Source organism: Artemia franciscana, chromosome 6 (assembly GCF_032884065.1).
Source record: "Artemia franciscana chromosome 6, ASM3288406v1, whole genome shotgun sequence".
Classification (NCBI taxonomy): Eukaryota; Metazoa; Arthropoda; class Branchiopoda; order Anostraca; family Artemiidae; genus Artemia; species Artemia franciscana.
Window position 1 is genome coordinate 30,316,187 of NC_088868.1, and position 16,742 is coordinate 30,332,928.

General features: G+C 33.9%; 1 protein-coding gene across 4 annotated transcripts in view; it reads right to left on the bottom strand.

The window, feature by feature from the left end:
* Window positions 1-11,169: 11,169 nt before the first annotated feature.
* Window positions 11,170-16,742, bottom strand: part of LOC136028300 (ATP-binding cassette sub-family C member Sur-like) — a 234,735-nt gene continuing 229,162 nt past the window's right edge. For all 4 annotated transcript variants that reach the window (XM_065706058.1, XM_065706059.1, XM_065706061.1 and 1 more), the window contains one exon: window positions 11,170-11,354. In XM_065706058.1, the coding sequence (XP_065562130.1) occupies window positions 11,220-11,354 (135 nt within the window). In that variant the 3' untranslated portion in view covers window positions 11,170-11,219. The remainder of the gene's footprint in view (window positions 11,355-16,742) is intronic.

Consider the following 16,742-nt stretch of genomic DNA (forward strand, 5'->3'; position numbering starts at 1 on the left):
TAAATGACCATACATAAGCCATAATGACCAGGACATAAGTAAAAAATATAAATGACGACCGGGACACAGGGACACAACTACAACGGGGATGCCGGGGGGCACAGGGGGATATAAATGACGACCGGGACAGGGAATGGTCGATTAGCAATCACCATCAACAAAGCTCAAGGGCAATCATTAGAATCATGAGGTATAGATCTGAATACGGATTGTTTTCCCATGGACCATTATATGTTGCATGTTCAAGAGTCGATAAACCTGACAATCTATTTATATGCACAGACAATGGGACAGCAAAGAATGTTGTATATTCGCAAGTTTTACGTAGTTAAAAACATATATATAATATATCTATCTATATTCACAGGTGGGACATAGGGACACAACTACAATGGCGCGTAACTAATATGGCGCGTAACGACTTACGCGCGCGGGGGGGCTTGGGTGGCGCGAAGCGCCACCCCAACAGCTAGAATATATATATAAATAAGTTGTCTGTGTGTGTGTGTGTCGAGTGACGTCATGTTTGTGTGTCGACTGACGTCATGTTTGTCGACTGACGTCATTATAATGATTGAGCTGTATGCGTCATGAAGTTGTTTGTCGACTGACGTTATGTTTGTCAACTGATGAAATTACATACCGGGACACCGGGACACAAATGACGACCGGGACACAGGGAATATAAATGACGACCGGGAACCTCAAAGAGAAATTACAGACTGGGACACCCGGACACAAATCACGACCGGGACACAGGGAATATAAATGACGACCGGGACATAGGGACACAACTACAACGGGTCGCCGGGGGCACAGGTGGGATATATAAATGACGACCGGGACACAGGGATTGTTCGAATAGAAATTACAGAGCGGGACACAAATGACGACCGGGACACAGGGAATATAAATGACGACCGGGACACTGAAAGAGATATTACAAACTGGGATACCGGGACACAAATGACGACCGGGACACAGGGAATATAAATGACGACCGGGACACAGGGACACATCATTAGAATAATGAGGTATAGATCTGAATACGGATTGTTTTTCCCATGGGCAATTATATTTTGCATGTTCAAGAGTCAGTAAACCTGACAATCTATTTATATCCACAGACAATGGGACAACGAAGAATGTTGTATATTTGCATGTTTTACGTAGTTAAAAACATATATATATATATATATATATATATATATATATATATATATATATATATATATATATATATATATATATATATATATATATATATATATATATATATATATATATATATATATATATATATATATATATATATATATATACATATATATATATATATATATATATATATATACATATATATATATATATATATATATATATATATATATATATATATATATATATATATATACATATATATATATATATATATATATATATATATATATATATATATATATATATATATATATATATATATATATTTGTATATATATATATATATATATATGTACATATATATACTAGCTGTTGGGGTGGCGCTTCGCGCCACCCCAACACCTAGTTGGTGGGGGCGCTTCGCGCCCCCCCCAACCCCCCCGCGCGCGTAAGTCGTTACGCGCCATAATAGTTACGCGCCATTGTAGTTGTGTCCCTATGTCCCACCTGTGAATATAGATAGATATATATATATGGTTTTAACTACGTAAAACTTGCGAATATACAACATTCTTTGCTGTCCCATTGTCTTTGCATATAAATAGATTGTCAGGTTTACCGACTCATGAACATGCAACATATAATGGTCCATGGGAAAACAATCTGTATTCAGATCTATACCTCATGATTCTAATGATTGCCCTTGAGCTTTGTTGATGGTGATTGCTAATCGACCATTCCCTGTCCCGGTGTCCCGGTCGTCATTTACATCCCCCTGTTTCCCCCGGTGTCCCCGTTGTAGTTGTGTCCCTGTGTCCCGGTCGTCATTTATATTCCCTGTGTCCCGGGTCCCGGTCGTCATTTGTATCCCGGTGTCCCGGTCTGTATATACATTCGTTTTTTAGTTTTGTTTTTCTCCTTTATTTTTTTCCTTTTTTTTTCTTTTTTAGCTTATTTAGATTTTAGATTTTTTAGTTTTTTTATTAGTTTTTAGTTTTTTTTTCTTTTTAGTTTTTTTGTCCCGGTCGTCATTTATATCCCCCTGTTTCCCCCGGTGTCCCCGTTGTAGTTGTGTCCCTGTGTCCCGGTCGTCATTTATATTCCCTGTGTCCCGGTCGTCATTTGTATCCCGGTGTACCGGTCTGTATATACATTCGTTTTTTAGTTTTGTTTTTCTCCTTTATTTTTTTCCTTTTTTTTTTCTTTTTTAGTTTATTTAGATTTTTAGATTTTTTAGTTTTTTTATTAGTTTTTAGTTTTTTTTTCTTTTTAGTTTTTTTGTAGTTTTTACCTTCTTTTTAGTTTTGTTAATTTTTTTTTTTACTTGTGTCCTGGTAGTCATTTATACTCCCTGTGTCCCGGTGCTTTGTTGATTGCTAATCGAACATTCCTTTTGTCCTGGTCCCTTTCTCTTTGAGTGTCGTCATTTATTTTTTTCTTTTTTAGTTCTTTTAGTTTTTACCTTTTTTAGTTTTTTTTAGTTTTTAGTTTTTTTAGTTTTTTACCTTTTTTTAGTTTTTTTAGTTTTTTTAGTTTTTTAGCTTTTTTATTTTTTTTATTAGTTTTTAGTTTTTTTGTAGTTTTTGCCTTTTTTTTAGTTTTTTTAGTTTTTTAGCTCTTTTTTTAGTTTTTTCAGTTTTGACGTCACCTGATCCAGTTTTTTCAGGTGACGTCACCTGATCCACGATCCACAGATCCACAGACAACTTATTTTTATTTATATAGATAGTTTTTTTTTTTTTACTTATGTCCTGGTCGTCATTTATACTCCCTGTGTCCCGGTGCTTTGTTGATTGCTAATCGAACATTCCTTTTGTCCTGGTCGCTTTCTCTTTGAGTGTCGTCATTTATTAGTTTTTTCCTTTTTTTTTTTTAGTTTTTTATTGGTTTTTACCTTTATTTTAGCTTATTTTTCAGTTTTTTCCTTTTTTTTAGTTTTTTTTATTTTTTATTTTTTTTAGTTTTTTACCTTTTTTTAGTTTTTTTAGTTTTTTTAGTTTTTTAGCTTTTTTACTTTTTTTATTAGTTTTTAGTTTTTTTTTGTAGTTTTTGCCTTTTTTTAGTTTTTTCAGTTTTTTTTTAGTTTTTTATTGGTTTTTACCTTTATAGTTTTTTTAGTTTTTTAGCTTTTTTATTTTTTTTTATTAGTTTTTAGTTTTTTTTGTAGTTTTTGCCTTTTTTTAGTTTTTTCAGTTTTGACGTCACCTGATCCAGTTTTTTCAGGTGACGTCACCTGATCCATCCATCCATCCACAGACAGACAACTTATTTTTATATATATAAATATATATATATATATATATATATATATATATATATATATATGTATATATATATATATATATATATATATATATATATATATATATATATATATATATATATATGTATATATATATATTATATATATATATATATATATATATATATATATATATATATATATATACATATATATATATAAATATATATATATATATATATATATATATATATATATATATATATATAAATATATATATATATATATATATATATATATATATATATATATATATATATATATATATCTATATATATAAAATAAGTTGTCTGTGGATGGATGGATGGATGGATGTGTGGATGGATGTGTCAGGTGACGTCACCTGAAAAAACTGGATTAGGTGACGTCAAAACTGAAAAAACTAAAAAAAGGCAAAAACTACAAAAAAAACTAAAAACTAATAAAAAAAATAAAAAAGCTAAAAAACTAAAAAAACTATAAAGGTAAAAACCAATAAAAAACTAAAAAAAAAACTGAAAAAACTAAAAAAAGGCAAAAACTACAAAAAAAAACTAAAAACTAATAAAAAAAGTAAAAAAGCTAAAAAACTAAAAAAACTAAAAAAACTAAAAAAAGGTAAAAAACTAAAAAAAATAAAAAATAAAAAAAAACTAAAAAAAAGGAAAAAACTGAAAAATAAGCTAAAATAAAGGTAAAAACCAATAAAAAACTAAAAAAAAAAGGAAAAAACTAATAAATGACGACACTCAAAGAGAAAGCGACCAGGACAAAAGGAATGTTCGATTAGCAATCAACAAAGCACCGGGACACAGGGAGTATAAATGACGACCAGGACATAAGTAAAAAAAAAAAAACTATCTATATATATAAAAATAAGTTGTCTGTGGATCTGTGGATCGTGGATCAGGTGACGTCACCTGAAAAAACTGGATCAGGTGACGTCAAAACTGAAAAAACTAAAAAAAGGCAAAAACTACAAAAAAAACTAAAAACTAATAAAAAAAATAAAAAAGCTAAAAAACTAAAAAAACTAAAAAAAGGCAAAAACTACAAAAAAAACTAAAAACTAATAAAAAAGCTAAAAAACTAAAAAAACTAAAAAAAAGGCAAAAACTACAAAAAAGTAAAAACTAATAAAAAAAATAAAAAAGCTAAAAAACTAAAAAAACTAAAAAAAGGTAAAAAACTAAAAAAACTAAAAACTAAAAAAAAACTAAAAAAGGTAAAAACTAAAAGAACTAAAAAAGAAAAAAATAAATGACGACACTCAAAGAGAAAGCGACCAGGACAAAAGGAATGTTCGATTAGCAATCAACAAAGCACCGGGACACAGGGAGTATAAATGACGACCAGGACACAAGTAAAAAAAAAATTAACAAAACTAAAAAGAAGGTAAAAACTACAAAAAAACTAAAAAGAAAAAAAAACTAAAAACTAATAAAAAAACTAAAAAATCTAAAAATCTAAATAAACTAAAAAAGAAAAAAAAAAGGAAAAAAATAAAGGAGAAAAACAAAACTAAAAAACGAATGTATATACAGACCGGTACACCGGGATACAAATGACGACCGGGACACAGGGAATATAAATAACGACCGGGACACAGGGACACAACTACAACGGGGACACCGGGGGAAACAGGGGGATATAAATGACGACCGGGACAAAAAAACTAAAAAGAAATAAAAACTAAAAACTAATAAAAAAAACTAAAAAATCTAAAAATCTAAATAAGCTAAAAAAGAAAAAAAAAGGAAAAAAATAAAGGAGAAAAACAAAACTAAAAAACGAATGTATATACAGACCGGGACACCGGGATACAAATGATGACCGGGACCCGGGACACAGGGAATATAAATGACGACCGGGACACAGGGACACAACTACAACGGGGACACCGGGGGAAACAGGGGGATAACCTGACAATCTATTTATATGCAAAGACAATGGGACAGCAAAGAATGTTGTATATTCGCAAGTTTTACGTAGTTAAAACCATATCTATATATATATCTATATTCACAGGTGGGACATAGGGACACAACTACAATGGCGCGTAACTATTATGGCGCGTAACGACTTACGCGCGCGGGGGGGCTTGGGGGGGGCGCGAAGCGCCCCCACCAACTAGGTGTTGGGGTGGCGCGAAGCGCCACCCCAACAGCTAGTATATATATATATATATATATACTAGTGATAAAATACATTTTTGTGTTTTTCCCCTTTTTTTCTTTTTAGTTTTTTTTGGTTTTTACCTTTTTTTTAGTTTTTTTAGTTTTTTTTGGAGTTTTTACCTTTTTAGTTTTTTTTTTTTATTTTTATTTTTTTAGTTTTGTTTTTCTCGTTTATTTTTCTGTCTTTTTTCCTTTTTTCATTTTTTCCTCGGCAGGCTATCTTTTCTTACTTTCTCTATCAGCCGCAAGTTTTTTGGCATAGAATCTTTGAGCAGCTTCCTCGGCTGCTGCCATTGTATACAACATTCTTCGCTGTCCCATTGTCTGTGCATATAAATAGATTGTCAGGTTTACCGACTCTTGAACATGAAACATATAATTGTCCATGGGAAAAAACAATCCGTATTCAGATCTATACCTCATTATTCTAATGATTGTCCTTAAGCATTGTTGATGGTGATTGCTAGTCGAACATTCCCTGTGTCGCCGTCCCGGTCGTCATTTGTTTCCCGGTGTCCCGGTCTGTATATACATTCGTTTTTGAATTGGTATATGATGAAATAAATTTTTGTGTTTTTCCCCCTTTTTTCTTTTTAGTTTTTTTTTGGTTTTTACCTTTTTTTAGTTTTTTTAGTTTTTTTTCTTTTTAGTTTTTTTTGGAGTTTTTACCTTTTTAGTTTTTTTATTTTTATTTTTATTTTTTTTAGTTTTGTTTTTCTCCTTCATTTTTCAGTTTTTTTCTTTTTTTATTTTTTCCTCGGCACGCTTTTTTTTCTTACTTTCTCTATCAGCCGCAAGTTTTTGGCATAGAATCTTTGAGCAGCTTCCTCGGCTGTTACCATTGTAGGTTCTTCAGTCATTTTACAATTAAACATTTTTCCGTCCACGATCTTCTTACAATTAAACATTTTTCCGTGAACGAATGTCTTAAATACCTTTAATGACGTCATCGTCATAATGACGACATGGCGACCTGATGACATGACGTCACTAGACACACAGACAACTTATTTTATATATATATAGATATACTAGCTGTTGGGGTGGCACTTCGCGCCACCCCAACACCTAGTTGGTGGGGCGCTTCGCGCCCCCCAAGCCCCCCCCCGGCGCGCGTAAGTCGTTACGCGCCATATTAGTTACGCGCCATTTTAGCTGTGTCCCTGTGTCCCACCTGTGAATAGAGATAGATATAAATATATATTTTTAACTACGTAAAACATGCGAATATACAACATTCTTCGCTGTCCCATTGTCTGTGCATATAAATAGCATTTATATTCCCTGTGTCCCGGTCGTCATTTGTGTCCTGGTGTCCCAGTTTGTAATTTCTCTTTGAGTGTCCCGGTCGTCATTTATATTCCCTGTGGCCCAGTGTCCCGGTCGTCATTTGTGTCCCGGTGTCCCGGTCTGTAATTTCTATTCAAACAATCCCTGTGTCTCAGTCGTCAATTATATATCCCGCCTGTGCCCCCGGCGTCCCCGTTGTAGTTGTGTCCCTGTGTCCCGGTCGTCATTTATATTCCCGGTCGTGATTTGTGTCCGGGTATCCCAGTCTGTAATTTTTCTTTGAGGTTCCCGGTCGTCATTTATATTCCCTCTGTGTCGGTCGTCATTTGTGTCCCGGTCTGTAATTTATCATTGAGTGTTTTTTCTTTTCAGTTTTTTTTTAGTTTTTTACATTTTTTCAGTTTTTTTTCTTCTTTATTTTTCAGCGTCACTATGAAGTACATATCGCCGAACCTTTGTTTTTTAACTTAAATCTGGTAGGCATTGATGACCTTATCCAAGTCAAAATCCCAAACCCAATCATCATCGCTATCATTTTCAGTTTTGATATGTTTTGACTCTCGCTTTCCAGGTGGATTTTCATCTAACTGCGCGGTTTTGCGTTCTTTAGCCGCAAGCCTGTTTTCTTGCTGTTCTTGTGATTCCTCGGCACGCTTTCTTTTCTTACTTTCTCTATCAGCTGCAAGCCTGTTTTCTTGCTGTTCTTGTGATTCCTCGGCACGCTTTCTTTTCTTACTTTCTCTATCAGCAGCAAGTTTTTTGGCATAGACTCTTTGAACAGCTTCCTCGGCTGTTGCCATTGTAGGTTCATCAGTCATTTTAAAGTTAAACATTAATAGATTTCTACGTGAACATATATGTCTTATATATCTTTAATGACGTCACCGTCATAGCAAAAATGACGACAACTAACTTCATGACGTCAGTCGACACAGAAACATGACGTCACCTGACAGACAGACACACAGACAGACAACTTATTTTTATATATATAGATGTATCACAGGGATACCACGGGCCAGCCACATACTGCCCCAGTGGGGCCTGAACTGTGTTTATGAAGTTTGAGAAATGCAAATCATCTTTTCACACTGTGTTTTCACACGAACGTGTGGATAGACAAATGTATGCATCAAATGGGTTCCGTTTGCTTAACAAAATATGGTAACGTGTTACAAGAAATGGTTTTTTGCATGAAATATGGTCAATTTTTGTCTATGGTGTTATTTTTGTAGGAAAACGGCTGAAAATGCTTCAGGAATGGTAATATGTATTACAGGGTTGCCAAGGGCCAATAAAATATTTCCATGGTTCACCAGCTGTGTTGGTGTTCGAAAATCGAAAAAAAAATGCTAATCAGTGTTTAAAACGGCGGTTTTGCGTGAAAATATATGAAAATAATTAAATACATCCTTCAAATGAGTTGTGTTTATTTATAATATGGATGTTTGAGATTAAAATATCTATTCTTGCTTCAAATACGGCCACTTTTAGTTTATAAGGTTATTTTTGTAGGAATATGGCTGAAAATGCTTTAGGAATGATAATATGTATCACAGGGATGCCACGAGCAGGCCACTTGTTTTGTCACGGTTGGACGTAATAAGTGTTGGTGTTCGAAAATCGAAGAAAATATGCAAATCAGCGCTTCTAACTTTGGTTTTGCTTGAAATGAGGCGAAAATAATCAAATGCCTGAGTCGCAAGTCATTCAAAAATGGATCTGTGCTTGAAAAATCATCAATTTTTGTTTAATCGTATATTTTTGTAGAAAAATGGCTGAAAATGCCTTAGGAATGGGTTGATAATATTCATCACAGGGATGCTACGGGTATATTGCCACGGTGGGGCCTGAACTGTATTGGGGTTTGAAATCAAGAAATGCAAATCATTTTTTTTGCACTGTGATTTCACTTGAACGAGATGAAGATAGTCAAATGCATGCTTCAAATGAGTTAAAAAAATGCTTAAAAAAATATGTTTACGTGTCACAAGAAATGGATTCTTGCTTAAAATGCAGTCAATTTTAGTTTATGGGGTTATTTTTTTTTCCACTTCAGGTGTACTGAGGGTGTACTTTGTGCAAATACATAATGAGGAAATCAAAAAAAGTCTACAAGGGGATTCCTAAACACTACGCGAAGGACAATTTCGATATGAGCTTTTTAGAAACTGTGTAGAAAGTAGTCTCATTCCAAGAGCAAATTTATGGTGATTCACTGTTTAAAATTTTAAAATACACGGATAGAGTCGAGAAAAATGTCGAGTCGAGTCGAGAAAAATAAAATGGATTCTAGAAAGTCGAGAAAAATGCTAGAAAATTTGCTAGAAAAATTGCTAGAGTCGAGAAAAATGAAATGGATTCTTGCTTAAAATGCAGTCAATTTTAGTTCATGGGGTTATTTTTTCCACGTCAGGTGTACTGAGGGTGTACTTTGTGCAAATGCATAATGAGGAAATCAAAAAAAGTTTACAAGGGGATTCCTAAACACTACGCGAAGGACAATTTCGATATGAGTGTTTTTAGAAACTGTGTAGAAAGTAGTCTCCTTCCAAGAGCAAATTTATGGTGATTCACTGTTTAAAATTTTAAAATATACGGTTAGAGTCGAGAAAAATGCCATTTCAGCCATATCGGATAAAGTCTATGTGTACGCGGGCGGCGTGAAGGTGCTACACCAAGGGTATTGAATTCGTTTTTGTATCGAAAAAATACAATAGTAGATAGGAAGATCACCCAAATAGTGTTCCGTGCAGGAGGCAGAGTTGTTTTGTTGTTGTTTAATTGGTTATATTAAAATCTTTTTTCAATATATGCACAACGTGTTATTGCAAGTTTTACTGTTGTACATACATTTTTAAAAGTTTCTTTTGTGTATGTAAATATACTTAATGCAGTAACCCATTCTATTTAAACTCATCTGCTGTGACATTGCTTCAATAAATATTTTCTTTTGCATTTTGTTGTTATGATTCTTTTATATTAGCATATTTTTTCTTTTTACAAGAGATTGGAATAGGTTTTTAAAGTCGAAGATAGATAAAGGAGAAAAACGTCCTCTTCTGTTTTAAATTTTCACGTAGAAAAGAAAAAGTTACACTTAAATTCTGAATTTCCCCTAAAACAGAAAAAAGTTCAATTTATGTTTTGAACCTTATCGAAACAGAAAAAAAAGTTCAACTTCAGTTCTGAATTTTTCCAAAGAAAAGAAAAAGTTCAACTTCTATTCCAAATTTTCCTAAAACACAGAAAAATGGGGGGGGGGGTGTCAACTCTAGAGGCATTATTATATGATCTTTTGACTATTTCGAACGAAATGGCTATCTCAAAATTTTGATCGGTAGCATTTCGAGAAAAGAGGGCTTTGATGGGAGTTTAGTCACTTTCCGATCACTTTTGAATCTTAAAAGGGAACAAGAACTTTTAAATTTCAAACAAATTAGCTTCGTCGAAAGTTTATACGACACCACTTCCTTAAAAACCGTATACACAACCGCGCAACTTACAGCCTTTTTCCCGAGACTCTGTGTTGTTGTATCAACTGTGGAGGCCCTGTAAGATGATCTTTGAGCTATTTCGAACAAAATGGCTATATTAAAATTTCGATCGCATCCATTTAAAGAAAAGGGGTCGTGGGGGGGGGGGTAGTGGCTGGGGTCGTGGGGGGGGGTAGTGGCTGGCCTCTGATTACTTTTGACTGTTAAAAAGGGACTCCCTTAAACTGGAAATCGCGATTAGCAATTTAAAGAGCCCTCCCCCCGTCCGAAGTTTGTTCGACCACCCCTTCCATAGAAATCTCTTATCTTAATATAGGCCAGCTAGCATAACTTATAGCCCCTTTCCTGAGGGCTGTGAGGGATTTAATATCCTCAAAGACAAATTACTGGATCATTTAACTATTTTGAACAAAAGCTTCCTAAAAGTTTTGATTGCATGTGTTTGGGGAAATGAAGGGCGGGATGGGTGGTTACCCTCCAATCATTTTCCAATCTTTAAAAGGGCACTCGAGCTTTCAATTTACAATCAAATTAGCTCCTTCAAAAGTTCCTTCGATAACTCCTTCTAAACGAGGAATCTTTGTCAGAAAATAAAATAAACAAGCTGTGCCCACTTCGCTCTTTACTTAGGCAGCTTTATTGCGCTGCCTATGATTACAGGATTCACAATATTTTTGGCAAGTGTGGTGTCCGTTACAAATATACAATAGACTTTTTCCTTCAACGGCTATCCTATTTGGTATCTTTTCAAAGTCATGGTCACTTTCTTCTAGATATTTTAATACGAATACTTCAAAGATAAAAAAAAGTACGTTACTGTAGCTTCATAAGAGAAAAGAAGTGACTATTTGGTCTGTGCCTTAAATCTTGTGGGTCAGCGTCTTCAATTATACGTCCTTTGTCAACAACTAAGACACGGTTGCAAGCCAAGAGAGTTGTTGGTCGATGCTAAAAAAAAATTTATTTACCTAAAATAATCATAGAGATATTTTTTTACAGAACAAGAAATCCCAAGAAAAAATCAAAGAGGGAAAAAAAATCCGTTATCCTCTTTCAAAACTAATTATCTACACAAATTTTGAATTTGAGTTTAGGATGGACCTCCCCTAGTATCCCCCCCGACAGTTCCAAAGGCATCGTCAAAATTTTTCTATTCGATGTAGTTTTTGAGACACAAGCAGTGGCATTAGTTAACGAAAATGTAAGAAAAGGGAGCAAAATAGGATTGTCAAAATCTAAAAGAGGGTTCTGTTTCTGTTCTTCAACTATTTCAACGAAAATTTCAGAAGCGTACTTTTCTTTGAAAATGCAAATGAGACATATTTCTCAAAATTTAGAGGAAGTTTTTCTCAAAATTTTGGGTGGTTGTAACAGCAACAACAGGTTCAAACATTGACGAATAAATTGAAGACTGTAATACTACTACTACTACTACTACTACTACTACTACTACTACTACTACTACTACTACTACTACTACTACACTACTACTACTACTACTACTACTACTAAAAATTCACATTAGCTCCAAGGCCCCCGTATAGCTACGTACACTCCTCCTCAATCCCAATCTAATCAAAGTTTCCCTCTTTACACCGTGCCAGGAAGTTTCCATTTCCTTTAATTATTTCCTTACGAAAACCTCCCGTCCAAACCAAGGATGACCTGCTTTTCATTTGATCTTAGACGGTTGGCAGAAAGTACGATCTTTGGTTATCTTTCATCTTTATTCCCGGAATGTCCCCTAGCCATTTCAATTTTTCTCTAATAATAGTCCTATAAAGCGAGACTAAACCCCACTTTTCTTACAGCCTACAGTTTGAAATACGGTTAGTGAGTCGGGTACTGGAGATTCTTTTGAAAACATCAAGCAAATCTTTCTCCTTTGTTCAGAGCACCCATGCTTGAGAACCGTACTTGACCACTATAATCAATGTAGCCAATATTCGAATGTTGAATATTAGAATATATTGTAATAGAATATATATTCCAACAGTAGAATATATTTCGATATTCAAATGTTGATTCGTAGACTTATCTCCCATTTCTCTTAGCCTTTTTTTCAATTTTGAAAAAACACCATGGGTCTTAGTTATTGTACTTTTTCATTTTCATTCCACTTACCAACTTTACTAATAATATTACGTAGTTAAATGAAGCTGCTTACTTTATTTCTTTTTTTCGTTAGACACCACAATCTTTTAATCTCCTCTTATTTCTAGCCTTAGCACCTTAGTTTTCTAAACATTCTAAACTTTCAAACCTATTCTAGCACCCTGGACTCGCAAAACCTCTAAAAGTTCATTCACTTTCATCTAGGATACTTAATTCATCAGTATAATCATAGTCCAGAAAAAGTTTTACTTTCTCATTTGAATCCGTGTTCTCCCGTTAGCTTTGCTGTGCTCCTTAAGGCAGAGATGCAACATCTGCATAAGGACACTTATCAATTATTAATCTAAGAGTGAAAATTTGGTTGGCACCTCCTCTACCCCTCCTAAAACCGCACTGTTCTTCTCTTAAAACTTTATCTACAGCATCTCCAAGTCTGAGAACTATCATCATACACAGTAATTTGCTACCTATAGAAACCAGACTAAAGCCTCTATGGTTACCACACTCACTCTTACCATCTTTCTTATTCATGAGTTTAACGAGGGTTTTCCCAAATTACCTAGGTATTTCTCCCTTTTCAGAAATCAAATGCATAATCTTGAGTAACTTATTTCTGACCTGATATCTATTATATTTAAGAAACTCATTTACCGGACTATCCGCACATAGGGAATTATTCTTTTTTATTCCTTTTATTAATGACACTAATTCTTCGCTATAGAAAATATCTTCCTTCACACTAAGGTGTCACAATATTTTTTTACTTTTCTCTATGTAAAATGAATATTTCAGCTCCATATCCAAGGGCCGTCCTCAGCAAAGCATGAATAAAAATATAAAATAAGCCTTACAAGAAAATTCCTGATGATTAATGCTAAATTTAAAAATTAAAACCGTCATTCAATCAAAATTTCATGGCAGCTCAACCAAAGCTCTTACAAATTAAAACAGTCCTGAAAACATTAATTAAATGGTGATTACTTCAAACCATTACTTGAACTATGATTCAGCAACCAAAGCCAAGCATGGACAAACCAAGCACGGAAATCTCTAAGAAGAGAAATTTCAAAGTATGAAAATCTCCGTATCATCTCCGACTAGTTAATATCCAAAAGGTAAAAGATGGAAAGTAGACTTTAAAAGATTACAAAAATTGAAATCAGAGGTAAAGGATGGAAAGCAGACCTGGGAAACCTACTGAGAAAATTTATATCTTCATATATTTCATGTAATCATCCATTTTATATGTTCATGTATTTCTCTGCTTAAAAAAAATGAAAAAGGATCACTTATTTATCATTTTCATGAAATCTTACATGTATTTGGAAAGTAGTATGTTTTTTTTTAAGTGATGAGCCTTCAATAGCTGAGATAAGTAAAAATTATTGGTAACGTTTAAAACTAAAAGGTTTTTAAATAGACTAAAGAGTCTCTTGAATTAAAGGTGGGAGATAATCGCGTAGCAGTAAGGTGTTTCTCAATGATGAGTTCACTACAAGCTACAACTACACCTACTACTACTAACAACCCACAAGAGCACCAAGCCTCTTGAGGTCAACAAAGCTACATAAACTTTTCCTCTATTCCATTCTGTCCAAAAACCCCTTTTGCACCCTCCCAGGAAGTTTTCATTTTCCCTAAATATTCCTTACGACATCCTTTCATCCCCAACCAAGGACGGCCTGTTTTCCATTGAGCCCTAGATGGCTAGCCAAAAGGACAATCTTCGGCAATCTGTCATTCCTAATCCGCAGACCGTACTTTAGACCGGTGAAATCTTGCATTTATTCCGAAAGCATATATGTTTTATCCTAAGTGATAAGTCTTGCTTCAATAGCTCAGTTAAGTAAAAATCATTGTTCACGTTTAAAACTGCAAGATTTTTTTCAGTAGACTAAGGACTCTTATGAATTAAAGCTGCAAGATTTATCTTGAACCAGCAAGGTGCTTATGAGTTAACTAAGAGCTACTACTACAGCTACTACTAATAATAAACCACCACAACACCAAGCACCCTGAGGCCGACAAACCTATGCACAGTTCTCGTCAATCCCAGTCTGTTCAAAACCTCTTTTTTACACCCTCCCAGGAAGTTCCCATTTTCCTTAAGTATCCCTTACGACATCCTTACACCCCAACCAAGGATGACCTGCTTTCTGTTTAGCCCTAGATGGCTAGGCCAAAAAGGACCCTCTTTAGCAATCTGCCATCCTTCATCCGCAGAACGTTGACCTAGAACGTTTTCTAGAAAGGGGAATTGAACCATACTTTTTGTACAGTCTATTGTTGAAATACGGCCAATTAGTCGGGTATTCAAGACAATCTGTTGGCAATTTTGACAACTGTCATCAGTGTGGCTTCCAATATTCTAATTTTTTTTCTCAGGCTTACCTTCCATTCTTCCAAAACTTTTTTTAACTATGAAAAAACACCTTGTGCCTTGGCTATTCTACTTTTAACATCCTCACTGCATCCATTGACTTTACTAATGATGCTACCAAGGTAAGTTGGTCCACTTGATCTATCTTTTCGTTACCCAACGTCACCTTTTTATCTTCACTTATTCCTAGTCCTAGCCAACGTAGCGACTACAAGCTACTTCCAATATTAAAAACTTAAAATGTTTACCAATATATATTAACTATAAAATATATTCAGTTTTTTTAACTACAGCCGAATTCATTAATTCAGAATATTATTTTATTTTTCGCACTAAATATTGTAGAACAACGAAAAAATTGACAAATATGTTTAGCGTTTGTCGGCTGTTACTGACGAACAGTTATTCACACCAAAAAAAATTTAGTCCACTTGAGTTCCATTTTAGTCCCATCCTCCATCCAAATCTATTCAAAGACTTCCTCTTTTCACCCTCAATCGAAGGTCCCATTTCCCTCAAATCTTTCCTTAAGATATCCTCCCACAGAGTTTGGGAAAGACCTGCTTTTCCTTTGGCCCTAAATGGTTGGCCGACAAAGACGATCTTGGGCATTTCATAATCTTTCCTCTGCAGAACGTCTCCTAGCCATTTCAACCTTTATCTCATTTAGCCTTAGAAAGTAGTTTTGCACCACATTTTTCGTACAGCCTACTGTTAGGGATACGGCCAGTTAGTCGCGTATCCAAACAATCCACAGTCAATTTGTTTAGAAAAATATCAAGCAAATCCTTATTCGTTTTCCGGAACACCCATGCTTCAGAGTCATAAAGCATGGCTGAAAATTTTAATATCCTTAATTTAAGATTAATTTTCCAATTCTACGAAAAAAAATTCCACTCGGAAAAAAGTGTCACTTTCCGCGTTTAAAAGTATTGAAGACATGCTTAAATCTGATCACTGACGGTATATGCTATTAAATCTGATCACTTTAAGACATATGTTGCCAAAAAATAAAGTTTTTATATTAAATTCAGTCCCTTTCGACTCTTAAGAAAAAGGAAATAGAACTTTCAACTTCCAATCAAATTAATCCCTACTAAGTTTTATGACCAGCTGTCTCACAAAAATTGACCCCGGGAAAAATAGAGGGAAGACCTTCTATTCTTTGATTGGATTAGGGAAATGAGTTGGATTAGCTTTTGTTTAAATTCATCAATTAGATATATCCCAAAAAATTAGATTTAACATAAATATATAAAAATAAATTTACGTCTAACTAAAACCGAATAGTTATTCTTAGAAATTAACAGTTCATTATTGAATTATTTAGTATCACAAATTACTATACCCTATGCTAGTTAACAAAGTAAACATATAGTTCCTTGTACATTGTTAAAAATATATGTTTCGTTACTACACTAAAATGACTATCGATTATGTTAAATAATTAAATAAATTAAGAAATGAAATAAAAAAAAGAAATTCAATAAAAAAAGAACAAGTAAGGAGCGACATTAAAACATAAAACGAACAGAAATTACTCCGTATATGAAAGGGGCTTTTCCTCCTCAACGTCCCGCTCTTTACGCTAAAGTTTGACTCTTTCTCTTAACTCTACTTTTTAAAACAGTATAAAACTTTAGCGTAAAGAGCGGGACGTTGAGGAGGAAAAGCCCCTTCCATATACGGAGTAATTTCTGTTCGTTTTAAGTTTTAATGTCGCTCCTTACTTTCATTTAAAAAAACTTGTTTTTTTATTTAATTTCTGGACGTTTTTTAATTAATGCATGGTTTGATCTTGGCTGTCCGCACATAAATAATTAAAACGAAATTTGAATATT